General features: G+C 55.4%; 2 protein-coding genes and 1 long non-coding RNA gene across 6 annotated transcripts; 2 read left to right on the top strand and 1 right to left on the bottom strand.

Annotated features, from left to right (window-relative positions):
• Window positions 1–3382: 3382 nt before the first annotated feature.
• On the bottom strand, window positions 3383–5661 carry LOC128928571 (uncharacterized). Its single transcript, XR_013522338.1, has 2 exons — window positions 5280–5661; window positions 3383–3594 (listed from the first exon to the last, which is right to left on the bottom strand). It is a non-coding gene; the product is annotated as an uncharacterized LOC128928571 (long non-coding RNA).
• Window positions 5662–5773: 112 nt separating this feature from the next.
• On the top strand, window positions 5774–10611 carry AQP5 (aquaporin 5). Its single transcript, XM_002752407.6, has 4 exons — window positions 5774–6282; window positions 7352–7516; window positions 7969–8052; window positions 8868–10611. Exons 1-4 carry the CDS (start codon window positions 5920–5922, stop codon window positions 9051–9053), a joined length of 798 nt encoding a protein of 265 aa, XP_002752453.3. The 5' UTR covers window positions 5774–5919; the 3' UTR covers window positions 9054–10611.
• Window positions 10612–13696: 3085 nt separating this feature from the next.
• On the top strand, window positions 13697–21461 carry AQP6 (aquaporin 6). Of its 4 annotated transcripts, none has more exons than XM_054238537.2 (7): window positions 13697–13776; window positions 14192–14361; window positions 16561–16615; window positions 17056–17648; window positions 18365–18523; window positions 18766–18846; window positions 19532–21461. In XM_054238537.2, the coding sequence occupies exons 4-7, from the start codon at window positions 17247–17249 to the stop codon at window positions 19748–19750; spliced, it is 861 nt and encodes a 286-aa protein (XP_054094512.1). In that variant the 5' UTR covers window positions 13697–13776; window positions 14192–14361; window positions 16561–16615; window positions 17056–17246; the 3' UTR covers window positions 19751–21461. The 4 variants fall into 4 exon arrangements, with proteins under 4 accessions (XP_054094512.1, XP_054094511.1, XP_035112737.1 ...); XM_054238536.2 differs by having other exon boundaries at window positions 14180–14361; XM_035256846.3 differs by lacking the exon at window positions 14192–14361.
• Window positions 21462–27219: the final 5758 nt, after the last annotated feature.

Raw genomic sequence — 27219 nt, 5'->3', positions numbered from 1 at the left:
CCTGCCTGTAATCCAGCATTTTAGGAGGCTGAGGTGGGCAGATCACCTGAGGTCAGGAGTTTGAGACCAGCCTGACCAATATGGAGAAACCCCATCTCTATTAAAATACAAAATTAGCTGGGTATGGTGGCGCATGCCTGTAATCCCAGCTTCTCAGGAGGCTGAGGCAGGAGAATCTCCTGAGCCTGGGAGGTGGAGGTTGCAGTGAGCAGAGATCACGCCATTGCACTCCAGCCTGGGCAACAAGAGCAAAAGTCCGTCTCAAAAGCAAATGAAAGAGAAAGAAAAGAAAAAAAAGAAAGAAAGAAAGAGGGAAGGAGGGAGGGAGGGAGAGAGGGAAGGAAGGAAGGACCCTCTGGAGAAAGGAAATCTTTGCTGGCTGATGATTTCCTTTCTGCAGTGAGGGGGAACCTCTCCAAAGAGGAGGCATGAGTGTGCATGGCTGCACATTTCTATAAAATGTGTGTGCTTGGGAACCCCGTTTCCAGGGGTGCCCCAGACCAGAGATTAGCCTCCCACTTTGGCAGATGAAACAAAAGCGCTTTCTGGGACCCTGGCCTTTGTCTTGGGAGAGTGGGAGATTTGCAACTAGACACTTCTTGAAAGGAGACGCTCAAGTTTCGCAAGTGAGCCCTCTCATCCAGCACACATTTATGGCTGGCTGGGCAAGGCACTCAGGCATGCAACCACAGGCACTAGGCAACACCCGACCATCACCTATCTCACTCCCCCCATCCTTGGGCAGCAGCTCCTCCACCCCAGGAATCTTGTTCCTTCTCTCCCTGCCTCTCCACAGCCTGTGATTCCCCACTTCTGGCTCCCACCACTAGACGGTTACTGTGGAGAGAGCAGCCTGCCACTCTCAGGACCAGAGAAGGGAATTGACTTCTCCAGGCAGAGGCAGATCTGAGTCTAGAACCCAGGTTTATAAATTTCTAGGCCAGTATGACTGCTCTCAAATGAGATTAACTGGGATTAAGTGAGATGACGCGTGTAAAGATGAAGATGCTGTGTGAGCTGTAATTTTTTTTCTGAGACGGAGTTTCATTCTTGTTCCCCAGGATGGAGTGCAATGGTGTGATCTCAGCTCACTGCAACCTCCGCCTCCCAGGTTTAAGCAATTCTCCTGCTTCAGCCTCCCATATAGTTGGGATTACAGGCATGCATCACTTAATTCTGTATTTTTAGTAGAGATGGGGTTTCTCCATGTTGGTCAGGCTGTTCTTGAACTCCCGACCTCAGGTGATCCGCCCGCCTTGGCCTCCCAAAGTGCTGGGATTACAGGTGTGAGCCACCATGCCCTGCCATGAACTGTAATTCTTAATACCATTATCATCCATGACTAGGGTAATTTTCTTTATTTCTGCTTCCTGGGGAAACAATGCAGAGGGAGTCTGATGCTCAGCATCCCTTACCTCCTTTCCCTGATGGTCAAAGCAAAGGAGAGTCCTGGGAGCCCACAAGATCCAGGTAGAAGGAGATGGGTTTGGGCTGGCCCCATCCTGGCACAGCCTCTTAACCTCTCCCTACCCTGAATGTGTGCCCTTTTCTCCCACTTTCTTCCTCCCACCACCCAGCCTCACCCATTCTCTCCCTCCTTCTCCAGCCTGCTGTATAAGTAACATTCGGGTCATAACTTGAGACCCCCTCTCCATCCTCTCTGTGGCCTCCATCCTTCAAGGCTTCTGTCTGCATCTATCTCACACTGCATGCACCAAACACCCACTGTGCACCAGGCACTAGGCTTCTAGCCTCTCTCTCCCTTCTGCTCCCATCCAAGAAAGACAGTGTATAAGGAACATCTCTGTAACTATGTCCCCTCTCATCTATGCTCTTTACTGTCTTCCCTGACCAAAGCTCTCTTTGAAATCCAAAAAAGGCTGCCCTGGGCCATACATGCCATGAAGAGGACTCTCCCAAACCCCCAACAGCTAGTGACAGTTACTTGGCCTCACTACCAGAAGGGGGGTGGAGTCAAAAACCAAAGTGACCGCCAGAGCTGTCCTCCTGGCACTTGAGTATCCTTGCTCTAGAGCTTCAAAGGCAGCAAGGCAGTGAGCTATGAGCCCAGCATGGATGTGTCTCAGGCACCTCGTCCTCACTCTACCTCACCCCAGCAAACTCCTCTAGAAGAAACCAAGAATTTCTCTGTATGTCTGTTTCACTTCTTGGATTGTATCTCCCTAAAAACTAAATGTGAAATCCCTACCACTTCCAGCCTCTATTGCCCAGATTGGGGTCAGAGGTCAAAAAAGGATTCCAAGTGATGGAACTCCAAGGATGGAGGGAAACTGGCAGTTCCTGGGCATCCCTTGCTGTGCTGCGTGCCTTGCATGCACTGGCTCATCTAATCTTACTAAGACTTCAGCTAGGTTAGGGAAGGACACTGTCTTGCAGTGGACGGAGAGCCTTGGCAGGGGCGGCAGGGTAGGGAGGACAAAGAACATGGGGCTGGATTCTACCCTTGAAGAGCGCTCAGTAAGGAGGAGAACGGAGATCATGCACACTGAACCAGACAGAGGCAGGGCAGCATGGAGGCAGGTGAACAGACCACCAGGGGCCCAGGCTGGGAACAGAAGGTTCTGAGCTGTCCCATACTCCCACTTTGTGCCAAATGACTTTGCACCTGCACTTGGTGCTTCCATGTTGTTTTGTATCTTTAAGCTGTGATGCTGTCTATACACAATACCTCCCAGCTAGACTGTAAGCCCTTTGGGGACAGGGCTCCTTCCAGTTCTTGGATGGCATTTTCCTATCTACCTTCCTTCAACTGTTTTACCTAGCACAGTGCTCTGCATATAAGCACTCAATAAATGTGCATTTGGCAATAAGTACTGGGAGTGGTCAATATAAATACAGTCCAGGGTATCAGAAGACAGGTAGAGCTCCCTACCATTTCTACCCCAGCCCTCAACTTCCCCCAGGGAATCCAGAGGTCCCTATATCAGGAGAGGAGGGAAAGGGCTCTCCCTGAGATATTCAGATTTCTTCTGCCACAAATGGGGTGACCCATCTCTCAGCCCAGAAGGGTCCCAGGCATTCCTCTGGAGCTGGCAGGGCAGGGCCTGACTGCTAGGGCAAAGATAATTCCAAGGCATAATAGGAGTTTCTTGTGATGACTTGGGGACAGAGGGACCCTAGTGGTTAGAGAGACGGAAGGGCCTCAGACACAAACCTAGGAAACAGAATCAGCTGCTCCGTGTGGGCAACCTTGACAGATTAAATCTCCTCCTGTGGCCTCTCCAGGCCCATTCCTGGTGACCAAGTCTGTTTGGCGACCTGTGGTGCCCATCTCAGGTCACTGTGTGACCCTAGGCAAGTGATCTCTGAGTCTGGGTTTTTTCACGGGTAGCTTGGAATCAAATCACACAGTGGAGGCCAATTATAATCTATAACTTTGTAGATTATATTATGAATCTCTGAAATGGCAAGAACAAGGTCTTGGCCTTGACAGTTCCTCATTAGCTGCAAAGGACTGAGCTCGAATCCTCAGGTGGGAGCTTCCCCCAGTGGCCCAGCCTCTTGTGAGCACTCCCGAGTCCTTTCACTCCAAGATGCTGGAGTTTGAGACCTGTGGACTCATGAAGACAGTGCCTGGGGACAGGTGATAAGAAAGCAAGTGGGTTAGGATTGGAGGCAAGCTCAGCAGAGAAGGAGCCTGGTCCCCAGTGGCCTCTGGGGTCATCAGGGTCATTGTCCAGCCCAAGCCCTAGGCTCAGCAGAAAATCCTGCATACAACTGGCCACATCTGTTGGAGGCAGAGCGCTAGGACCTATGGAAGAAAGGACAGACAGACCTCCAGCCTTAAGAGGAGAGACCTGGGGGAGGAGCTGCTCTAGCAGGAAATGCCACAGGTGAGCAGGAACAATAGTGGGGTTTCTTTGGCCTTTGTTTTCTTTGGCATCTTCGCTGCCACGGAGCCCAGAGCCCGCTCCTCCAAGCCCTTGACATTCCTTGGGCTCCTCCCCTCAGCCCTGCCTGACAGACTCAGAGAGGCACCTGTTCTCTCCTTCCACTGCACCCTGGGACTGGACTCTTCCCCCAGCTTAGTGCCACACTAAACCCTCAAGGGGCTTTTAAAATTAACAGTCACAACATAAGGAGACTTTACGGGCCTTATTCTGTGCCAGGCACTGTGCTAAGAGCTTCTCTAGCACATGTGGGGATGGGGGTCTTTAATGTAGCTCCTCTCCCGGGATCCTGAGGGTGGGTCCTACCCCTCCTCTAAGCCCTGGAGAGTCCTCCAATCTCATTCCCCACATGCCCGACCAGGAGTGGGTGGGGAGAGGGAGGGGGAGGTATGGGAGGCCCAGCAGGTCACAGAGAGGCTACAAGCTCGGAGAGAAGGGGGATGGGAACTGGAAGAAAGTGTCACCCAGACTAGGGGTAGAAGGAGTTGACTTTGGGGAAACTGAAAAAGACCACGTGTAAGAGAGAGGCATGGAAAATGAGGTAGAAACAGACAGAAACAAAGAAAGGCACACAAATTAATAGAGGCAGAGGAAAAGCAAAAACAGCCAGGAGACAGAAACTGCAACATGAGAGAAATGAATAGAGAGAAAAAGACAGAGAGACGAAGACAGCCAAAGGCAGGAAGGAAAAGACAAGATGAGAAAGTATGAGAGACCGAGAGAGAGGTGGAGAACAGAAAGAGACTGAAATGAGAAAGAGACCAACCAAGAGGGACGAAGAGGAAGAGGCTGGCAGAGGGAGAAGGACAGAGAGACTAAAGACAGAGACAATGTGAGAGAGAGAGAGAGCGTTTTGCAAAAGACTGTCAGAAACAGAGAGATTTAGAGGGGAGAGAGACCAAGACCAAGTGAGGGTTTGAAGGAGGCTGAGGGGAGGAGGAGGAAGAGAAGGAGAGTCTTAGATCCAGGGTGAGGGGCTTCTGGCAAGGAGAGGGGAGACGCCAAAACCCCGCTTGGGAGGTCAGTGGTTCGCCTCTACCCTCCCTGCTCCCCAGCTCCAACCCCGAGAGTCTCAACCGTCTCAACCCCATCCCTGTCCCGTCCACAAGGGAAACCCCGGCCGGGGAGAGGGACTCGGGGATCCGTTGCCTAATCCAGGTACTACTCAGCTACCGAACGTCGAGGATTGCGAAGCGCCGGGCAGGCTGGCACGGTGCCCACTTTTCCCAAAACGCCAGCTTTCCAAGCCCAGAAGCTCGCCCGGCCGGCCCGGCCCGGGAGTGACCCACGACGGCCAGACCGCCCTGCAGGACCCAGCCCGGCCGCCCGCCCCCGCCGCCGGCGGTCAGGGAGGTGAGCCGCACAGACCTGCTGGAAAGCATCACTCTGACCCAGCCGGTGGTGAGGCGGGTCAGGATGCTCCGGTCGCAGGAGGAAAAGGAGGAGCTGGACCAAAGACCTGAAAAGAAGAGAAGGGGAAGCCTGCGGAGTGCGGAAAAGACCGCGGAACTAGACGCCCGGAGGTCTGAGCGGAGCCCCATTACCGAGCCCAGTCTCCCAGGGAGTCCGGGGCGCACAGCACGGAGGAGAGCGCCGGAGCCAACCTGGGCGCATCATGCGCAGGGCCCGGGCCTCGGGGCCAGTCTACACCGCCGCCTGGGTCACGTGGCCCGGCCGGGGGGCGGGGGTCGCGCCAGGGCTGCGCCGGGCGGCGGAGAGCTGCGGGCCCGCTGCCGCCTCGAACCTCCCTAGCCGCGCGCCGCGCTGGCCCCCGAGCTTGGGAGCCGCCCCCTGCCCCCCCGCGCTAGCCCTGCGCCCCACAGCCCGCCCCCTATATAGCGCACCCCTGCAGGGCCCGCGCCAGGCCGCCAGCCTCGGAGTGGGCGCGGGACAGCGCGCAGCGCCCCGCAGCCAGGCGCCCGCCCCTGTCACCCCCATCTCCAGCGCCGCCTGCGACCCCACGGGCGCCCCCCGCTGCGGCAGCAGCCGCCGGGCCCCCGCAGCCACCATGAAGAAGGAGGTGTGCTCCGTGGCCTTCCTCAAGGCCGTGTTTGCAGAGTTCTTGGCCACCCTCATCTTCGTCTTCTTCGGCCTGGGCTCGGCCCTCAAGTGGCCGTCGGCGCTGCCCACCATCCTGCAGATCTCACTGGCCTTTGGCCTGGCCATAGGCACGCTGGTCCAGGCCCTGGGGCCTGTGAGCGGTGGCCACATCAACCCCGCCGTCACCCTGGCCCTCTTGGTGGGCAACCAGATCTCGCTGCTCCGGGCTTTATTCTACGTGGTGGCCCAGCTGGTGGGCGCCATTGCGGGGGCCGGCATCCTCTATGGGTTGGCACCTCTCAATGCCCGGGGCAATCTGGCCGTCAACGCGGTGAGTGCCCTGAGTGGTGGGAGCTGGGACCCTAGGGTGGGCTCAGGACCACCTTGGAAAGAAGGGGTAGCACAGAGTGGGCCTGCCCACACTCTTCACCAGGAAGGCAAGAGCCTCCCGAGGCCAGGAAGGCGACTCTCCAGGCTGTCTGCCCACTTCCTGCCCACCTCCTCTTCCCCTCCCTTCATGCTGGCCCACCCTGGCCTCTCTCCAATGCCTGCTGCCCCTCCGCTCCTGCTGGAAACTTCTGCCTCCTCCTGTCTCACCTTCCTCCTGAGCCCCTCACCTCTCCCATCTGCTCCTCAGTGGAAGGGTTGAATAGAACCACAGAGAGAAGCGGGCTGTAATTCCGGCTTTGGGTGACCCTGGCCTGCCTGTGCTTCATTGTTCCAGCCCCTCCATGGGGATGCTGTGCCTGCCACAGCAGTGTCAAGGGGCTCACATTTAGAGACCGTAGATAGAACCCCCTCATGTGGTGCTAGGGCAGAGCGCTCTCTGTTGAGTATTGGTCCTGCTTTCTCCAACCTGTGCTCCTCCCCCATGCCCCCCACCACCCTCCCACCTCCTGCAGCCCCAGACTCAGTCCCCACCCCCGTGCAAACTGGCTTCATTAATCAAACACAGAGGAGGATTTGCTCGGCCATTGTGAAGCCGTGAGTCAGCCGCACTGGAGAGACGGGTTTAAAGTTGGCACTGGCACAGGGCCAGGCACGGGCAGGAGGCTGGGATGGGGGTATGAAGTAGGCAAACCGGGCAGCTGCCCACAGGATGAAAGGTAAATGCCAGCTTGTGGGGGCTGGGGGGTTGGTCAGAGCCGTTGATAAGACCGTGTCCAGGGAAAGCTTCCCTGACATTCTATGCTTTGGCGGCAGGCCTGAGCTTCAAGCCTGTGCAAACTGAAATGTATAGTGTCTTTGACAAATGGCTTTGCTGGGGTGATGTCCATGGGGCTTGGCTTCCAGGTGCCAAGGTGCTCTGAGTGCTCCTGGAGACCAAAAGCCCTGCTCCCCATGCCCCTAGCTAGACAGCCAGAAGGTGCCCGGGGTCCTAACCCACCATCCCCTTGCAGCTCAACAGCAACACGACACAGGGTCAGGCCATGGCGGTGGAGCTGATTCTCACCTTCCAGCTGGCACTCTGCATCTTCGCCTCCACTGACTCCCGCCGCACCAGCCCTGTGGGCTCCCCAGCCCTGTCCATTGGCCTATCTGTCACCCTGGGCCACCTTGTTGGGGTGAGCAGTGCTGACACTGGACTGGGGTGAGGGTTGGGGGGCAGGCTCTCGAGGCAAATAATGGAGCCCCAGAGTGGAGCCCACTTCAGATTGATGAGTTCAGCAGAGTTTAAGGCCTGGATTTAGGGCTGCTGGACTCTGGCCCTACTTGGCCCCAGAATTGATCCCCCCAAAACCTCTGGGCTGAGGAAAGATGGGAGTAAGTGGGCGGTGGGATGGGGCAGGAATCAAACCCCAGCTTAGAGCAGAGAAGAGAGGAGGGTGTAGTTAAGGGTCCATGGTTAAAGGGGCAGCTGGGATCCTTGGAGAGAGGTTGCCAGCCTAACAATCCGGGGACCTGAGTTTGAGACTTGGCTGAGCCCCTGGACTGCAGTGTGACCTTGGGAGAGTCCAGGTCCTGTGGGAGTGGACCCGGGTGTTGCCTTTCTCTCCACCACCCTGTCTCTATCCAGATCTACTTCACTGGCTGCTCCATGAACCCAGCCCGCTCTTTCGGTCCTGCAGTGGTCATGAATCGGTTCAGCTCAGCTCACTGGGTGAGTCTGTCCCCTCCCCTGGCTCCCTGGAGATGAGCACCTGGAGACCCAGCAGTGGCAGCTCAGAGCTCACCAGGCCTTCTGGATGCTGTGGGCCCAGAGCCTGGGGGTGGGCCAGGGAGGGTGGCTGAGAGAGACAGGGACACAGTAGGGGATGGGATTCGGCCAGAGGGGCAGAGGTAGCTTTGTATGCCCTGCACCCCTGGGGCCAGGGAGTATCAGTCTGTTCCCTTAGAGAAGAGGTTCTGTACTGAACCTGGAGGTGCAGGGGACTCTGTGTCAATTCCTTTGAGCATCTGGTGTCTGTCCCTCTGGGCGTCTGTGTGCTGGTCCTTTCTGATTTTTTGTTGATCTGTCCCTGTTGAGGTGATTGGGAGAGTCTTCCTGTGGGTCTGTCCCTGAGGACAGTCTGTCTGCCACCTCCTTTGAGAGCTCATGGTTACTCTCTCCAGGGTCTGTTTCTATCCCTATGTGGAGGGGAGAGGCGCTCTGTTCATCTCTCTGAGGACCCACGTGTCCGCTCTGAAGGTTTATTTGTTTCTCTTTAGGGTGTGGTTGGAGGGGGCCTGTCCCTCTGGGAATCTGTCTGCCTTCTTTGAGGCTCTGGGTGTCTGAGGTCTGTGTCTCTGTCCCTGGGAGTGGTGTGTCAGTATATCCATCCCCAAGGTGGGAGGAAGGCTTTCTCCCTGGAGGTCTGGAAGTCTGCATGTCTGTCTCCTCCCGGGGTCCATGGGTCTGTCCTCTGTGGGGTACGGGGGCATCTCATATCTGAGGTCTGGGGTTCAGTGCCCTGAACCCTGCCCTGTCTCCACCAGGTTTTCTGGGTAGGGCCCATCGTGGGGGCAGTCCTGGCTGCCATCCTCTACTTCTACCTGCTCTTCCCCAACTCCCTGAGCCTGGGTGAGCGTGCGGCCATCTTCAAGGGCACATATGAGCCTGATGAGGACTGGGAGGAGCAGCGGGAGGAGCGGAAGAAGACCATGGAACTGACCGCCCGCTGACCAGTGGCAGGCAGGGGCCTGCCCCTTAGCCCCTGAGCCAAGGGGGGAAAAAAGAAAAAGTATCTAACACAACGCTTCCTTTTGGCACAACCAGTCCTCTTGGCTGGGGAGGAGGTGCTGGCCCCCCTGGCTGCACAGTTAGAGCGGGGAGAAGGAACCCATGATGGACTCCTGGGGTAGGGGCGAGGGGCTGGGGTCTGCTGGGGTTGGGTCTGAGGTCTGGGAGAGGCCAGACCTCAGAGATTGTGAACACAGTGCCAAGCTCACAGTCTGCAAGGGCCAGGCCACAAAAGGGTGAGCCTGCAGCTTGCAGGCCACAAAAGGGTGAGCCCCACCTTCTCCAACCCCTCCTCAAGAGCCGAAGGGATCCCAGCCCCTAGGTGGGCAGAAGCAGACCCTCCCCAGAGCTCCTTAGGAAAAAGACACACTGGTTCATTGAATGCTGCCTTATTTATTTCTGGTGAGGATGCACGGTGTGGGGCTGCTGGTGTTTGGAGTGGGGGCTTCCCAATAAATCACTGATGCGTTCTGCCTGTCTCTCCCCAGAGTGCCTTGAGACACTCTGGCCCATTGTCTCTCCTCTTTGTCATCCCACATCTTCCACCACAATCTCTACAGGGTACCAGGGAACCCCAGGACAAGTGCTCTGTGGGAAGAAAGGGAGGCACAGGCCAGGGGAGGCCCAGAGAATCAGAGAGATGAGCAAGAGAAGATCGAATGTCAAAATAGAGCTAGAGGCCAGGAAGGAGGGTCCTTACAGAAGTCACCCTCCACCCCTCCCCCTCAACCATGTCAAGTCCCTGCCACTGAGGAGGGCTGGGCTGACACTCGAGGGCAGTGCCAGGGTGTGACAGGCAGAGTGGAGGAGGAGTGAGTCAACCGCAGCCCCTCAAGAGGCCAAGGAGGTGACCAGCCAGGTTCCATCACAGCCCTGGGCTCCTTTCTCTGTGCCTTGAAGGTTCAAAAAGGTGCCCTGTTGGGAGCCTGTACTCAGAGGGAGCAGCCCTCTGGCACCCCCAGAAGCCACATGTGGCCCAGCTCTTTTCCAGGGCTTCTCTCTCCTGCCTCTGCCCACCAGTGTCCCCACCGTCCTCTCCTCTAGGCCTGGAGCTCTGCCCTAGCCTGCTCTTGTCCCTCTGTCACAGACACTCTTTAGGTAAACTCCTTAAGCTCTCAGGGACTCCATCTCTTCATCTGTAAAGTGGGGATAAAATGTTGCTTTCCTCACAAGGTACTTGTGGGGACCGGATGAGGCCATTCGATGCCCCTTCCTGTCCAGCTTTCTGTGTGGCAAAGGTAGAGGTCACGCAGTGAACAGCTCCGCACAGCCCAGCTTCGCAGTGAGCCCAGCCTGGAGTCGGGTAACCCACATTCCAATCTGGCTGCGCAACTTGGGGCAACATAAGCTCTCTGAGCTGTAGGGACCTCATCTGCAAAACAGCAATACGTTTCCAGACCTCATGCGCCTGAGGAGAAAATGAGACCATACCTCGACGTAAACCGCTTGTGCAAACAGCCAGGCGCCTTGGAGTGCTCATTAAAGTCGTGTGAAAAGAAACCCTCACGTACCTGCCTCGTCTGCGGTCCCGGCCACATGCTTCTGCCCTCCTAGGGATGTCTGGACCTGAGCCCCTGTCCAGCGGGGCCGGGAAACGGACTAGAAGGGGTGGGGGAAGCTGTAGGTTTGGGCAGCGGAGGGTTGGTCCCAGGGGCTGGAGTGAGGAGTGGCAGACTCCCCAGCCTCCTCCACACTTAGAGCCTAAGCATCTACAAGTGGGAGCTCAGCCACTCAGGCCCGGCCCGGAGGCTTACAGTAAACAGCACCTGTCAGTACGTGTGAGAACCCCGGGAGCCCAGGGAAGGAGCCGCCCCCACCCGCTGCGCCCCTTCCCACTTCTTGCAACCTGCCCCAGGCTGGGGGAGCCGGGCTGCAAGTGCCAGCTCTGGCCAGCAGGGGGAGACCTCGTCCACCGAATCTACAGCGTGGCGCGTCCTCGACCGCAAGTGCTGGGTCTGGGCTCCAGCCAGATGCGGGTGGGGTGGAGAACACAGGGAGTACCTCAGACTTGGGTCCCCCTGGGGCTACCTTGAGGAATCCTATCCCAATGCAACCCTGCCCGACTATCCGGGAGGGGCGCAGAAGAGAGGGGAGCCCTTCTCCGCTCAGTCTCCAGGAGACAGGTACAGACACAGCCATGACCGGGAGGCTGGGCTCTCGCTCCAGCCCAGTGGGGACCACAACAGTGTGGACAGTGGACTCTTAGGAGACAGACCCACGGGTGTGGGCGAGGCACCCAGTCAGGGGGGTTACTGGCCCTGAGCTTCCTGCAGGTTGCCTCGCCCGGCCCTCGAGCTAGCGTCCAGCTAGGGCTTGGGGCTGACCAGCGCCGTGGTTGGGCGGTGTGGCCAGCAGGGGTCGCTGTGTCCTCGTGTCGGATCTTGCAGGAGCGGCAGGTCTGCGGGTTCACAAAACCCCGTGCACACATGCGTGCACGCACACACTGACCCCACACAGCTCCGGAGCTCCCACACACTGACCTTGTCATACCCGAGGGCAGCATATTCTGGGTGTGTAGGTCCCTTTCCCTGTGCACGCTCACTCGAGTGTGCAGAGCACATCAGCCCTCCTCCAGCATTCGCCCACAGCGGGCCCTGACCTATGATCCTGGCTCCGCGGATTCTCAGAGGCGTACCTGTGTGCCGTCCAATGCAAGCACACACATTACCACTGCTGCACCTAAAGATGAAACCCAGGGACAGTCTGGATTCTCCTGTGGGAGGCTCCCTTCCCCTTTCTCCCCCTCTTCGTCTCCTCAGGGGCTGCCAGTTCTCACCAGCTGGGAGGTGGACAAGTTGATTTGGGGACAGATGGAAGAGGCCCGGGCGGAGAGGTGGAGAGCAGAGCGAGGGCTGGCTGTTGAGATGGGTGGACAGGAGGAAGGACGGCTGGGAGGACTGGGTCTCTCTGCTCCTCTTGGCCTCAGCTTCCTCCTTCATCACGTGTGGATGAGGACATCAGACCTCCTGACGTTTCCAGGTTTTGTGTGGTGAAATGAGGATGGGAAGTCACCTGGAATCCCCTCCCCATCGATTTGTGTTCTCCCTCCTCCTCTCTCCTTGTACCTTCCTCCTTCCCCTCCCCTTTCCCCCCTTAGCTTCCCCAATCTCTGATAGGACCTCAGTCAGAGCTGCATGGAGAGAGGCAGCCCTAGACAGCCAGATACGGAGCCTTGGCGAAACGGTTTTGAGCATGAGTGAGCTTAGAGTTTGGGACTAGAGCCCAGCACTGGCTGGGTCCTGGCAGGTGCTGGTCAGGGCAGGAAGCCAGGCCTGAAGCAAGCCCTGATCAATGCCCACCTGGCCTCAGGAGGTGAAGGGCCTTGTCCCAGGCCAGGCAGAGGTCAGGAGGTTCAGCCCCAGGCTAGCTGGGGACTAGGGCTGCCGCTGCACTTAGCGCTGTCAGGCTCCAGGGCCCAGGGCAGGTGCTGAGGTGCCTGTCCTGGAGCAGCCGTGTAGCCCCGTCCCCACAGCTGTGTCACGGCAGGGCGGGAAGCTGCAACCCTAATCATTCACATTTTCGTATGGAGGCCCTCTCCTAGGTGTCAGCACATTTACCGTAACTACACCAGGGGCAGAGGGAACTGTTAGCACTATCCCCAGTGTGTGAATGAGGATCTTGAGGTTAAGCCACTGCTTCCGCTGCGGTACACATGGCAGTGTTCACAATGCTTTCACTCGCTGCCTCAGCAGCTCTCGACGGAGATGCGTTACTGCCGCTTGGCACCTGTTTAACAAGGGTAGAAACTGAGGCTTGGTCAGATGAAAGGACTGGTAAGTGCCTGTTCACCAAGCCCTCTACTGGCCCCGTCCGAGGTGAGGGAAGGAGACAAATGCCCTTGAGGTACTTGGGACAGCCCCCAGCTAGGGAGCCCCCCCTGCCAGGGAGGAACTGTGCCCACGCTGCCCCCACAGCCATACGCTGTCATCCCTTCAGCATTTCTTGAATTAGTCCTCTATGTCAGACAGGGATGGAGTCTGCGCTGGAACAGTGGAGGCATTGAGGAGGCCGAGGCCACAACCTGCCCCTGGCTTTGCTCAAGCCCTGCTTCTCTAAGAAGCTTGCCCTGATTCTACCGGAGAGGAAAATCAGGGCAGGCTTCACAGAGGAATTGCACTTGAGCAAAGTCTTGAGAGACAAAAAGGAGAGGCATCCAAATTCCATAGCAAACGGCTCGTTCTGGGGAACTAGGTTTGGCCTGGCTGGAGTAAAGGGTGCAGGGCGGGCAGTGGCAGGGGGGCCTTCCTTGGACGTTAAACATGGGTATTCAGACCTGAGCCTGAGGCAGTGGGGAGCCATTGAAAGTTTTTGAGCAGAGGAGTAACATGATGAGCTTTGCATTTTGGAAGGATCTCTCTGACAGTGAGTGGAGAGGAGAGCGGCGTGGAAGGGCAGAGATGTGCAATGTAGTCTGAGGGCCCAGGAAGGAGGCCAATGCAGTCATCCGGGAGAGATGATAAGGCTACACTGGGCCAGTGCCAAGCGGGGGTGGAAAGAGGTGTCACATGTGAGAGAGATCTACCAGGAACCTGGTCAGCTGTTTGCTGTGGGGCTGGGGGAAGGCAAGGCACCAGATGATTCCTGTGTTCTGGCCTCGGCAACTGAGTAAGAGCAGGCGAGGAGGAGCAGGCTGGAGGAGGAGCAGGCTGGAGGGTCCAGTGAGAGGTGAGTGGGTCTGGAGTTCAGGAGAAAGGTCTGGGCCAGAGGCAGGCTAAGAGTCAACAGGGTGCACAGGCCACAGGTGGGAACAGGTCTGCCCAGGCACACTCATCAGGAGTGACAAGGCCTGAGCTTAAGAATCAGCAGAAGAGCCAGCCATGGAGGCAGAGATGCCCTCACAGAGATGGGGGTACAGCCGGGAGATGCCTGTGCTTCAAAGGCTGGGAAGAAGAGGCTTCAGGAGGGAGATGGCCGGCAGCCGATGCGCGACAGCGGGCTGGAGAGGAGGTCATGCTGCTTTTTGCCAGAGCGGTTTCAGTAGCGGGGGACCGGGGACTACTGGGTAGTGGACGGGTGACTGAAACCTTGACTCCAAAGTATCATCTTCCACTGCTCCGCGACTACACAGGCACATTTATAGGGAAGAAGTCAAGAGAAGTGGAGGTCTGAAAGCCACAGGTGAGAGTGGGAATGGCCAAGAGAGGGCCCCAGTCACTCAAGGGAGCCAGAAGTCCGAGGAGGGTCCTCCCAACCCCGACTTGTACACCGGAGAAGGGCTGCCTCTACTTCAAGGCCACAGGGTGGCTGCTGGTGAGTTTGGTTGGGAGAAAGGACGGGAAGAAGTCTTGCCTGGTAGGTTGACTTTCTAGGTTGGGTGGGAGGCAAGGTTGGGTGCTCCGCTAAGAGAAAGCCAGAGTGAGTGAAGAGAGTGGGGGAGGTTTAAAGAACTGGGGGAGAGCTGCAGAAGGATTGCTGAGCAGAGCTGCGATCCCTGCTGGGGCCAGAGACCGTGAACTTGTCATGGCAGCAGTCTGCGCGGCTGGGAGAGTTTCTCCAGCAGTGCTCAGCAGTGCAGATGTAGGGCAGAGAGCCGTGGAAGAGGATGAGAACAGACACACACGCAGCAGGGATGGGGTAGTGAGGACGGGGAGCCAGGACGGTGGGGCGCTGGCAAGAGCCTGCTCAGGGTGAGACCCCAGGGGTTCCCTGGAGAGGACAGGGTGAAGCTGAGACAGTGGGGAGAACAGAAGGGAATGGGTGAGGAATTTTACTGGGACTCAAACAGGGATTGGGGAGGAATAGAGCCTGGGGTCCAGAATTGAGATGTTTCTCTTGAAAATATCAGAAGGCCCAGTCCCAGGGGGAAGGGCTGAGGCTGAAATAGAGCAGACATAGTCATCTGACCCAGGAAGTCCAGAAGTTTTTTTTTTGGTTTGGTTTTTTTTTTAATTTAATATGGAGTTTTGCTCTTGTTGCCCAGGCTGGAGTGCAGTGGCATGCTCTCGGCTCACCGCAACCTCCACCTCCTGGATCAATCAATGCTCCTGCCCCAGCCTCCTGAGTGGCTGGGATTACAGGTGCCTGACACCGTACCCGGCTAATTTTGTATTTTTAGTGGAGCCAGGGTTTCTCTACATTGGTCAGGTTGGTCTCAAACTCTCAACCTCAGGTGATCCGCCCGCCTCCACCTCCCAAAGTGTTGGGATTACAGGCGTGAGCCACTGCACCCGGCAAGAAGATTTTAATCATTCATTCAACAAATATTTATTGGGCATTTACTGTGCCAATCTCTGTGCAAGACACTACACATAGGGGAGAACAAAACTTGGTTCCTGACCTCTAAGGCCTCCTCGCCTTGCCTCACTGGGGAGACACATTCACACCATGACAGCACCCTGTGGTGACTGCAGTATGGGAGAATGCCAACGTATGGTGAGAGCACCCAGAGGGGTCCCCACCCAGGAAAGGAGCAAGCAAGGTCAAAGCTGAGCCTTTGGGGTGGGAGTTACCCAAGCAAACGGAGTGCAAGGGATGTCAGAGAAGAGGAGAGAGCGTTCTCTGAGGAGAGGTCAGCAGGAGCATGCGTTTGGTAAAACCCGAGGGTGACTGAGTGGGAAGAGGCAAGGCAGAGCAGCAGGGGCCCTGAAGGCAGACATCGAGCTTCCAGAGGGACGGGAGGCTTGGAAGGGATTTTAGCAGGGGAGCAGCATGATCAGATTTGCATTTCAGCACTCAGGCTGCAGTATGGAAAATTGATTGGAGCGGAGCAAGGGAGCAGAGAGACTGGTTAAAGGCTGCCGGGAAGCAGGGGTGGCAAGAGGAGGGCACAGTCAAGAGAGATTTAGGATTCAAAATCAGCAGGACTTGCTGCTTCTCCTGGATGGAGAAGAAGGGAGAAAAGGGTCAAGGATGCTTCTCGGATGCCACCGGCTGAGCTGGAGAAAACAAGAGGAGCACATAGGGGGTTGTGGTGTTGGGGGGCGCAGGAGAGAGAGGGATCTCATCTTGAGACAGGTTGCGATTGAGGAGGCTGAGAACAACCAGGAGACGTCTGTGGGCAGGTACATACACCAGGGATGAGGTCAGGGCACCCAGCTGTGCTTCAGAGGGGAAGATGATTATTTTAACAGCTTGACAGACTCTTCTTAGGGAGGAATACTTTTGTTTGAGAAAATACCTTGCTATCTGCTAGGGTTAAAAAGGGAAACCTAGGGCATGGGTGACCATAGGGCCAATGCAACCACAAAAATGGTTACGCTGCCTTGTGAGAGAAAGGAGCGGAATCTGGCCCTGAAAGGAGGAGAGCAGAGAGGGAGGGGCCGAGAAGGGAGGGGAGCAAGGGGGAGGGCAGAGAGGCAGGAGGAAGTGAGTGAAGGGCCAGTGGAAATTCCCACTGGTGGACAGCAGAGGTTTCCACTGGTGTGACCTGTGTGGCCTTGTGTGATCCAACACGGTTTGCGTCCCTGTGGAATAAACCCCTTCTCCACCTACCCCTCTGCACCCCCACAGGCCGCAGTGTCTGCAGTGTCCTTGGTAAAGTCGACTCTATTCACACCTGCATTCTGTAAGTGTGGGCATAGGTGGGAGTGGGGGAGGGGACTCACTTTCACATCTGGGTTCACAGGCACAGCTTGGTGCCCATCTGGAAGCAAAGCCTAGACATGGAGGGGGCCAGACGAACAGGACCTGGGAATGTGCAGGACCCCCGAAAGCAGGCCTTGGACTTGGGGATCTGAGTGATCTTACTTTATCTCAGTGACATTGGAACAGGAGCACTCTGAAATCCCATGACCCCTGCTGCCCTGCACCTATGACCCTCAGGCTAGACCTCGGCCTAGCCAAGTCAGGCCCAGCCCATCCTAGAAATCCTCCTAGGAGGTTCCAGCTCAGTGCCCAGAGACACCCCCACATCCCACCCCATCACCCCATCAGGTGAGCTCAGGCTGGAGCAGGCATGTGAGCAACACCCCTCACTCCACCCCCCGTCCGTCTGCTCCCTGCCAGTCTAACTAGCACATTCCTGGGGACACCAGCGTGGTGGAGGAGCTGCAGGTGGGAGCCAGAGAAGCCTCCACAGAGAGCAAAAGCCAGAGTCAGCCAGAGACAGGAGACCAGAAGAGACAGAAGAGATCCAAGACCAGAGGAGCAGAGAAGAGGCCTCAAAGCAAAGCAGGAAAGAGCCAAGGCACCAGGACATGGATGCAGCGGAGCCAGGGGGCCACGGCTGGGCCAGCATGTTGGTGTGCAGGCTTTGGAAAGCCATCAGCAGGGCGCTGTTTGCAGAGTTCCTGGCCACGGGGCTGTATGTGTTCTTCGGCGTGGGCTCCGTCATGCGCTGGCCCACAGCGCTTCCTTCGGTGCTGCAGATCGCCATCACCTTCAACCTGGTCACCGCCATGGCTGTGCAGGTCACCTGGAAGGCCAGCGGGGCCCATGCCAACCCTGCCATCACGCTGGCCTTCCTTGTAGGCTCCCACATCTCTCTGCCCCGAGCTGTGGCCTATGTGGCTGCCCAGCTGGTGGGGGCCACGGTGGGGGCTGCTCTGCTATACGGGGTCATGCCGGAAGACATCCGAGAGACCCTTGGGATCAACGTGGTAGGTGTGGGGAGGGGCACCCTGGAGGGCCGGGAGACGGGAAGGTGCACTGGTAGTGAAGGCAGAGGCCAGAACGGAGGCCAGGGAGCAGAGGAGGAAATGAGTCGGCTGCAGGCTCTGCACCTGCCCGGGCTGGGCCCCAGGAACAGAGGACTGAGCCTTGACCTCTGTCTAGGCAGAAGAGAAATGTGATAGTGGAAGGGAGAACAGGTGGGAAAGGGGGAAGCCACACAATGGAGAAGGAATAGAAGGACCTGGCATTGAAGGGTAGACACGGCCAAGGGAGCCTGCGGCAAGGCAGAGGAAGGGGCCCCATCGGGACTTCACTTTCCTCCCCAGCCTTCACCCGCGTCCTCTGCACTCTGGTTGTTCCCAAGTCCTTCCCTCCGCCTCATGCCCCTACCCCATTTCCTGACCAACCATGTTCTACCCTCTCCCCGAACCTCCTCCTCCCTCACCTGCTGCCTGCCTCCTCTCAAGCAAGCCTCCTGAACCACGGGCCCAGCCAGCACCCTGGTGGGGTGGGAGGAGGGCCACTCACTTCTGCAAGGGCAGATATGGACCCTGCTGCACAGACCTCCTGAAGTCCTGAAGCCGGGCAGTGGCGCGGTGTCACCGCCTTCCGGCTGAGTAGACAGGCCCAGGGCCGGGGGTGTCTCTGTCTGTCTGAGGGCAGAGCCTGCTGGCATCTGCTCCAGAGTAACTCCCTCACCCAGGTCCGGAACAGCATCTCAAATGGCCAGGCAGTGGCTGTGGAGCTGCTTCTGACCCTGCAGCTGGTGCTCTGTGTCTTCGCTTCCACTGACAGCCGCCAGACATCCGGCTCCCCTGCCACCATGATTGGGATCTCTGTGGCACTGGGCCACCTCATTGGGGTAAGGAGCAGAGGGGACACCATGTACATCCACACACTGGGTCTGTCCCTGGGGAAACTGTGGAACCCTGAAGCCCAGGCAGTGTCCCTCTCTGAGCCCCTCGGGCCTTGGAGCCAAAGTGGTACCCCCTGCACTCTAGGCCCAGGATATGGGGCTACAGTGGCTGGCCCTATGGCTCTGAGCCAGGACTCTCAGGCCTGCCTCAAGCCTTCTCCCACCCTGACCCCACACTTGCTCCCCAGATCCACTTCACTGGCTGCTCTATGAACCCTGCCCGCTCCTTTGGCCCTGCCGTCATCATTGGGAAGTTTACAGTCCACTGGGTGAGCCCCTCTGCCAGCAGCCCTGGGGAAGGGAGGGAGCCTGAGCTGGCAATAGACGGTGGGGTTCCCTCGAAGTGGGTCCACGCAGATGGGGAGACAGGCCCCCAGACCATTCTGAGCCTGAAGCGCAGCCTTCCCTAAGCTCAGAAGGCTAGGGCAGGTGTCCTGGCTGGGACTTCCTTTCTCTTCGGCTTCAGCTGCCTGGGGCACCCAGTGGACTGGCAAGAAATGGGCCAGGGCAGGAGCTGCAGCCTTGGCCCAGACTTTTAAGTTCTGGCTGTTTCCTTATTCACTTTCTCCAGCTGGACCAATTTTCAAACTTGGATAAAGAAAAAGACAAACAGAAATAGACACACACACCAGCAGAGACAGAAACAGCAATAGCCAGGACTCATGCCTAAAACGGGGGAAGTGAGAGAAAAGAGGTGGGGGTGGGTGAGGAGACCAGCCCAGGTCCCAGCCCCCAGCCACGGCTGCAGAGCCTGGGCTCAGCCCCAGCAAGGGCAAGTTCCCCTCACCTTGTGGGCTTGGGAAGCACAACTTGTGGTTCTCAAATTTAGCACCTTAGAGACAGTTGAGGGAGACTTGGGAGACCAAGCCAGCACTAAGGAAGCAGGCAGAGGTCCCAGAGCTACCCTGCCATCCTGACAGCTCCTGGGTTCAGTGACCATGTCCTTCTCCTCAGGTCTTCTGGGTGGGGCCCCTGACGGGAGCCCTCCTAGCCTCACTGATCTACAACTTCATCCTGTTCCCCGACACCAAGACCCTGACCCAGCGGCTGGCTATCCTCACAGGCACTGCAGAGGTGGGGACAGGGAGAGGGACAGGGGTGGAGCCCCCAAAGGAGGAATCCCAGCCCCATTCAGGGGCCATGGAGATGGAGAGTGTGTGTGAAACAGCCTAGACCTTGCAGGGACTGCCTGGAGGTTCTTCCTGGGGATGGTGGGAGGGGGAGGCTTGACCTCTTGTCCTGACCAGGTGGGCCGGAGGGGACAAGCCCTATCCCTGGCATTACATTTCTAGGTAGAATCTGGGAGTAAGCCGGGCACAGTGGCTCACACCTGTAATCCCAGCACTTTGGGAAGCCAAGAGGGGTCAGGAGTTTGAGACCAGCCTGGCCAACATGGTAAAACCCTGTCTCTACTAAAAATACAAAAATTAGCTGGGTATGGTGCCTCTTGCCTGTCAAACCAGCTACTTAGGAGGCTGAGACAGGAGAATTGCTTGAACTCAGGAGGTGGAGGTTGCAGTGAGCCGAGATCATGCCACCGCATTCCAGCCCAGGTGACAGAAGGAGATTCCATCTCAAAAAAAAAAAAAAAAAAAAAAAATATGGGAGTGAATGTGTCTCGTTCCTTCTCCCTAGGGATTCCCCACCTCTCCGTGGGACAGAGCAGAGGAAGGCAAGGGACTTAGGATTGCCCTCCTCCCCTCTCATGCAACTGGACCCCATAGGAGTCCTGAGCCTCCAGATGCCCAAGCCTTGGGGGAGAAAGGAAATGAGAGCCCAGACAGCCACTCTGCTTAGACATGGGAGCTGCAGGGACCTCAGGAAGCCCAACTTCTTACCCACCCATGAAACCCTTGGGGTGGAGGGGACAGCCTCTGAGCTCCTGGGTGGGGGGGATTTCTCTGCCCTTGGGTATGGTTTTGGGGGGCATAGTTCCTCCCTCAGACTGGAGGCTTCCTGAGGACAGAGATTGCTCTCCCAATAGATCTTTGGGTTTTTGTTTTTGCTGTTACTGTTTTTGTTTTTGTTTTTTTGAGACAGGAGTGTAGAGGCACAATCTCAGCTCACTGCACCCTCTACCTCCCGGGTTCAAGGGATTCTCCTGCCTCAGTCCCCCCTCCCGAGTAGCTGGGATTAGAGCCACCCACCACCACACCCAGCTAATTTTCATATTTTTAGTAGAGACAGGGTTTCACCATGTTGGCCATGCTGGTCTTGAACTCCTGACCTCCAATGATCCATCCACCTCGGCCTCCCAAAGTGCTGGGATTACAGGCATGAGCCACTGCGCCCCACCTCTCCCAATAGTTCTTTATTCCTCACTCCTCCAACTGCTCCCGAGAGGCCCCTACCCTTGAGAAGAGCTGACACAGAGAAGAACATTTATTCAGGCTGGCAGAGTGGTGGGATAGAGGAAGGGAGGTTTGAGCCAGACAGGCCTTTCCCAGGGAAGCCTCCTCCCTGCTGCTTGCCCCAGCTCCCGCCCCACAGCCCACTGGTGGGCAGGAACAATCCTTAGAGGGGAAGTGCCCATCCCAGCCATTGACTCATGACTTGGGTCTCCAGCCTCTGTCAGCATTTACAGGATCCCCAAAAAGCTGTGAATAAGCCCTAAGGGTGGTAGGAACCCAGGAGTAACCCAGGAAACTGAGATTTGAGATTCATTGCCTCTGAGAGACTACCAAAGTCTAAATGGTTTAATATTTCAAGGCTGCGGTAGATTTATTCTGCCCACAACTTGGGGGTCCTATGTGGATCTCGACTTCTCTGGCTGTAAAATGGTCACAATCCTCCTCCAAGGACTGCTGTGAAATCAAGAAATTGGAAAATACTTTTTGAAGTTAAAATGCTAGAAAAACAACCCCAATAAATGATGGTTATTGTTGCTGTTACTGTAATTCTTGGGTTTGAATACAATTGCTGTTGGCAATGAGAGGGAGGAGGGAAAGAGAGAGAGAAAGATGACTGAGAGGGAGGGAAGAGAGTGGGTTTTCTCTCACATCATTAATCTACTTACCAGGGACCCTGTCTCTTCTCCTCCTGGGTCTGCTGACCTTGGGGATTTGTGAGTGTGAGGGGCTGTGAGAGGGTCCTGGAATGCAGAGGCAAGCCAATAAAAGTCAGTTCTCATCTCTATGACACCCATCACCATGGTACCCTAAGATGCAGCAGCCAAATTCATATAAAAGATGGGTCCTGGCAGCCGGGCATGGTGGCTCACGCCTGTAATTCCAGCACTTTGGGAGGTCGAAGTGGGTGGATCACAAGGTCAGGAGACCAAGACCATCCTGGCCAACATGGTGAAACCTCATCTCTACTAAAATACAAAAAATTAGCCAGGCGTGATAGTGCACACCTGTAATCCAAACTGGGGAGGCTGAGGCAGGAAAATCACTTGAACCTGGGAGGTGGAGGTTGTAGTGAGCCAAGATCGTGCCACTGCACTCCAGCCTGGAGACAGAGCAAGCCTCCGTCTCAAAAAAAAAAAAAAAGGTCCTGTCCTGGTGCAGTGGCTTTTGCCTGTAATTCCAACACTTTGGGAGGCCAAAGTGGGAGGATCGCTTGAGGCCAGGAGTTCGAGACCAGCCTGAGCAACATGGCAAAACCCTGCCTTTACAAAAAATTAAAAATTTAGCCAGGTGTGGTGGCCCACCCCTGTAATCACCGACACATTGGGTAGCCAAAGCAGGAGGATTGCTTGAGGCCAGGAGTTTGAGACCATCCTGGGCAGCATAATGAGATTCCATCTCTATTACTTAAAACGAAAAATTAAAATACAAACAAAAGATAGATCCTTTTTAATGATATCTCCTGAGGGACTGGGGATGAGGGAAAGGCTGCCTAAGTCTTCAGGGCAGCATGACAGACCCAGCCTGTGGCCAGTGCAGTAGCTGAATCCCTGGTGCTCACGGCCCCAGTGGCTGTGCTCAGCGTTCTGTAATATCAGTGCAGATACCACTCACATCTCTCCAAGCTGGGCCCCACTCATCCATCTTCACAATCTTTCAGAGCCCAAGGCTGCCTGTGCCCTTTTATGAGCAGGGATAGCTGAGTGTCTATCTGTATGCATGCATGTATGAGAGCATATGTGTATGCAGAGGACATGATTGACTTGCTAAAGGTCACCGGGTCTGGAGCGTGAACACTTATGGTGTCCCCAGCTCCCAGTTTAGAATTTTCCAAAATAGAGCTCCAGGGGATCTCATACAGCTGCAGTCCCAGGAAGGAAGGAAGGAAACGGGAACTAGAAGGATAGGGGTGTGGAGCTCCCTTAAGCTCCTTGACAAATCATCACTGCTTTTTGTACCCAGAGCCAAGCACACACTGGGTGCTCAATATAAGTTTGATGAATGAATAAGGCTGGGCAGCTGGGGAGGGAGGGGAAGCAGTAATAGATCAAGAGGAGAAATTTTCAGGAGTTACAGCTCCAAATAAGCTAGTATGACAAAAGCTGAGAAGCTTGTGCTTCCAGGTAGGGGCTGGGGAGAGGGTGCATCGCCAGACATTTGCTGTTCCACCCACAATTTCAGAGCAGGCTTCACAACGCCTGTCCCAGGAACTTACAGGCCAAAATACGGTGGGGGTGGGGGGGTTGCTTGAAGAGGAGGCTGGGGGTCTATTTTCACCAACAGTTCTTCAAAGCAGTTCTCTATCAGGACAGAGCAGGAGGAAATAAGGTTCCTGAGAAGTGGGGAATTAGGTTAGCCTCTGAGAGCATCCAAGGTTAGACGTGGAAATAAGTAACGAAAGGTTTGCTTCCCCTCCTCTGGAGCCGTTTAATAGGACAGCAGGCCATCTGTTTGGATGAGGGAAGGGCTGGCCTTTGGGGAGCTGAATCTCAGTGGCTCCAGGTGGGGGAAGCAGGCTTCATTGGCCTAGCCCCTGAGCCTGGGTGGGGGCAGGGGACATGGGGAGGACAGAGACCCAACCAGGCCAGCCCTGGGTGTGCATTCCCTTCCTCCTGTTTGTCAGGGAAGTTTTTAATTAATGGTGTGTAATCTGATCTGACCCTTCTCCCTGCTGAGCACTGCCTTCAATCAGTGGAGCCATCTGCAATTGCAATTCATAATTCTCCCAAAAGGGAGGGGGACTCAGGCCCGGTGCCTTGGTGATTAATACAATTAGCCTTTTATGTGGATGATTGTCTTAGCAGGAGCAGATGATGCTGTGCTGGGAGCCTGGGCAGTCGCCTCCCAATTGGCTGGCGGGAGGCCCCTCTCTGCTTCCCACCCCCACTGCTCATCTTTAACCTGCTACCTCCAGGTATAAAGAGGACAGTCCTCATCTGGGGCCATACTGTGCAAGGGGGAAAAGGCCAGGAAGGGGTTAGGCTCTGAGCCACATTGGCCTCCTAGGACGGAAGGAAGAGCAGAGTCACACAATGATCTGGGCACTTTCACTTTCCAAAGAAAACCGCTTTCACCTAAAGGATTGTGTGGGCCAAAGTTTAAAAAAACACACATAAACGTAGACTAGAGGTTGACAGGGTTTAAATACAGGCTCAGGCGCTTACCAGCTGTGTGCACTTGGGCAAGTTACTTAAGGATCCTGGGCCTCACTTTGCTCATCTGGAAGATGGGGTACAGTCCAAAGGGCGCTGGAAGAACTACATGAGATGTGTGTGCATTTCGCATCATGCCTGACGTGCAGTCAGATCTCAATCAGTGGCAGCTATTTTTACCACCACCGTCATCATGGTAGATGGCATTCTGTCCACCATGAGTTCAGCTACTTCCCTTGCAGTTTCTTTTTTTTTTTTGAGACGGAGTTTTGCTCTTGTTACCCAGGCTGGAGTGCAATGGCGCCATCTCAGCTCACCGCAACCTTCGCCTCCTGGGTTCAGGCCATTCTCCTGCCTCAGCCTCCTGAGTAGCTGGGATTACAGGCACGCACCACCGTGCCCAGCTAATTTTTTGTATTTTTAGTGGAGACGGGGTTTCACCTTGTTGACCAGGATGATTTCGATCTCTTGACCTTGTGATCCACCCGCCTCGGCCTCCCAAAGTGCTGGGATTACAGGCGTGAGCCACCGCGCCCGGCCTCCCTTGCAGTTTCTAATGAGGCCTGGGCTATTACTGAAGAAGGGATCACATCCTTCCTATACCCCAGGCTTAGCTTGAGCTGAGGCGGGGGAGGGAGAGGGAGAGCGAGAGTATATGCATGTGTTTGGGGGAAAGGGGGAATCACAGAAGAGGAGTCAAGAATTATAAGAATTAAACAAGCACAAGAAAGAGGCCAGGCTCTGTGGTTCAAACCTGTAATCGCAGCACTTTGGGAGGCCGAGGCAGGTGAATCACTTGAGGCTTGGAGTTTGAGACCATCCTGGCCAACATGGTGAAACTCCATCTTTACTAAAACTACAAAAATTAACTGGGTATGGTGGCACATGCCTGTAATCCCAGCTACTCAGGAGGCTGAGGCAGGAGAATTGCTTGAACCTTGGAGGCAGAGGTTGCAGTGAGCTGAGATCACGCCACTGCACACCAGCCTGGCAACAGAGCAAGACTCAATTTCAAAAAAAAAAGAGGACCTTCTCAATGGAGAAGGGGAGCAATGAAGTGATCACACTGGGAGAATTGGGAGATTCCGGGAATGGGGGTAAGAAGTCTGGGTGGGGTGAAAAGCAGAGCTTTGAAGATTTGGAATTTCACATGAAAGTTAAGTAAACAAAAAGGGAGCTGACATTAGAGCTGAGTTAAAGGGGCAGGACAGACCAAAATCACTGTGATTGATAATGAGGTCAAGTGATCTGAAGAAAGCCGATCTGGGTTTTGACAGGAGACTCCGCCGGGTCAGGGAAGGGGATCAGCTCAGTCCCTCTGGCCCCACAGTGCTGTTATCCATGACTCAGAGCAGCAGCAGGGAGTGCAGGAAACAGGCCCAAGGAGAAGAGCTTGATTCTTGATATTAGGAGGGATTTTAACCCACAGCTTACTGCCATGCCCTCTCAATGTCAGAGAGGAAGATGGGGAGGGAAGAAGGGAGGGAAGAAGTTAAAGGCTAATCAAGATGAAGCATCCAGCCAAGCTGTGACCTCTCTGGGCAGCTGTGGCAGGGGGTCAGCACAGCCAAGATCTGTAATCACTTCTCAGGGAGAGGCAGCTACACTACAGCGCAGTCACGTATTTAGCAAAAGCTGGGGAGGCAGGGCATGGTTAGTGAATGGGATTTATGGGAGTGGGGAGTCCAATAGCACTAATTAATAGGCTGCAGTTAATTAGCGGAAAAGGGGGAAATGAAAAACAATGTTTCAGAGCTCCGATGAAAACCAATAAAGGGGCAGCTATTGCCAGAGCTGCAGGTGGAGGAGGCCGGAGACAGAAGAAGGGACAAATAATCCCCACTCCACCCCCATGGACAGATGAAACAAGGTCCAGCCAGGCCAGGGAGTGGCAGGCCAGGTCTCACTAACGCAGGCCTCCATAACAACTATTTCAGTATTGACTGCGTGATTAAGTTAAATCTTAAAAGCTAAGAGAGCCAGTGCCTGCATACAAAGGCTGGAATATAACACATGCCCACCAAGAGTTTTGCCTGGGCCTTTCCTGGGTCTTAAAGCATGACAAGGTAATGAAGGAATACGTAGCAGGACTCATTTAGGATTAAACAAGTTTATTGGGGGTCTGAAGGAACTCCCCAAACCTCCGTGATTTAGCAGAACACAAGATAAGGGTAATCACCCCAGCACCTGGACCCATTTAGATTAAGTAAATTTACTGAGTTTCCAGAGGAGGGTCTTCAGGACTCAGATCTTAGTTATAGATTAAAAGAAGTTATGCTTTGAATGAATGCACACTTACACATAGACATCTAGAAGTTATAGAACTCTGAGAGCTGAGCACAGTGGCTCAGGCCTGTAATCCCAGCACTTTGGGAGGCCAAGATGGGCAGATCACAAGATCAGGAGTTCAAAACCAGCCTGATCAATACGGTGAAACCCCGATTCTACTAAAAATATAACAATTGGCCAGACGTGGTGGCACACCCTGTAGTCCCAGCTACTTGGGAGGCTGAGGCAGGAAAATTGCTTAAGCCCAGGAGGCAGAGGTTGCAATGAGCCGAGATCGCACCACTGCACTCTAGCCTGGGTGACAGAGACTCCATCTCAAAAAAAAAAAAGGAGAAGAAGAAGAAGGTATAGAAGCTCTGGGAACTTTGTAATTTTGAGTTGCTCTGCTGATAAATTCCAGGCCTTCTCCCTGTAATCAGTTATAGAAATAAAAACTCCTTTCTCTCCCGGTTCACATGCATCTCGTTATAGGGCCACAAAAATAAGCAGCCTGATCCTCAGTTTGGTCTGGGAACAAAGGCCCAGCCTGTGGTAAGGGAAGACGCCGGGACAGCAGTCAGGGGCGTCTGCTTCTGGAGCAGCAGGCTGGAGGGGCATCCTCTGTCTGGAAATACACTTCTGTCCCTCCCTAGTGGCCTGGCATACCCTGAGAACCAGCTCTAATGTCAGGACCTGGAAGCTCTGCGAGGTCCCCCAGCACTCTGCACCACCCCTATCCCAGCACTGAACACCTGACTTCATAGTTATTTGAACATCTGTCTCTAACAGGAATATCTCCTTAAATAAAATCATATTTTTAGTCTACTTTTCATATCAGGGCAGCATATTCCTTATCTTTACCATCTGTCCTATG

Source organism: Callithrix jacchus, chromosome 9 (assembly GCF_049354715.1).
Source record: "Callithrix jacchus isolate 240 chromosome 9, calJac240_pri, whole genome shotgun sequence".
Taxonomy (NCBI): Eukaryota; Metazoa; Chordata; class Mammalia; order Primates; family Cebidae; genus Callithrix; species Callithrix jacchus.
Note: the sequence above shows the minus strand (reverse complement) of the source record. Positions and strands in the feature narration are given on the sequence as shown.

Coding starts and splice junctions, on each gene's coding strand:
- AQP6 (XM_035256846.3), top strand. CDS start 17,247: ATGGATGCAGCGGAGCCAGGGGGCCACGGCTGGGCCAGCATGTTGGTG. Junction 17,649..18,364: donor AGACCCTTGGGATCAACGTG/GTAGGTGTGGGG, acceptor TCCCTCACCCAG/GTCCGGAACAGCATCTCAAA. Junction 18,847..19,531: donor GGAAGTTTACAGTCCACTGG/GTGAGCCCCTCT, acceptor CCTTCTCCTCAG/GTCTTCTGGGTGGGGCCCCT.
- AQP5 (XM_002752407.6), top strand. CDS start 5,920: ATGAAGAAGGAGGTGTGCTCCGTGGCCTTCCTCAAGGCCGTGTTTGCA. Junction 6,283..7,351: donor GCAATCTGGCCGTCAACGCG/GTGAGTGCCCTG, acceptor ATCCCCTTGCAG/CTCAACAGCAACACGACACA. Junction 7,517..7,968: donor CCCTGGGCCACCTTGTTGGG/GTGAGCAGTGCT, acceptor GTCTCTATCCAG/ATCTACTTCACTGGCTGCTC.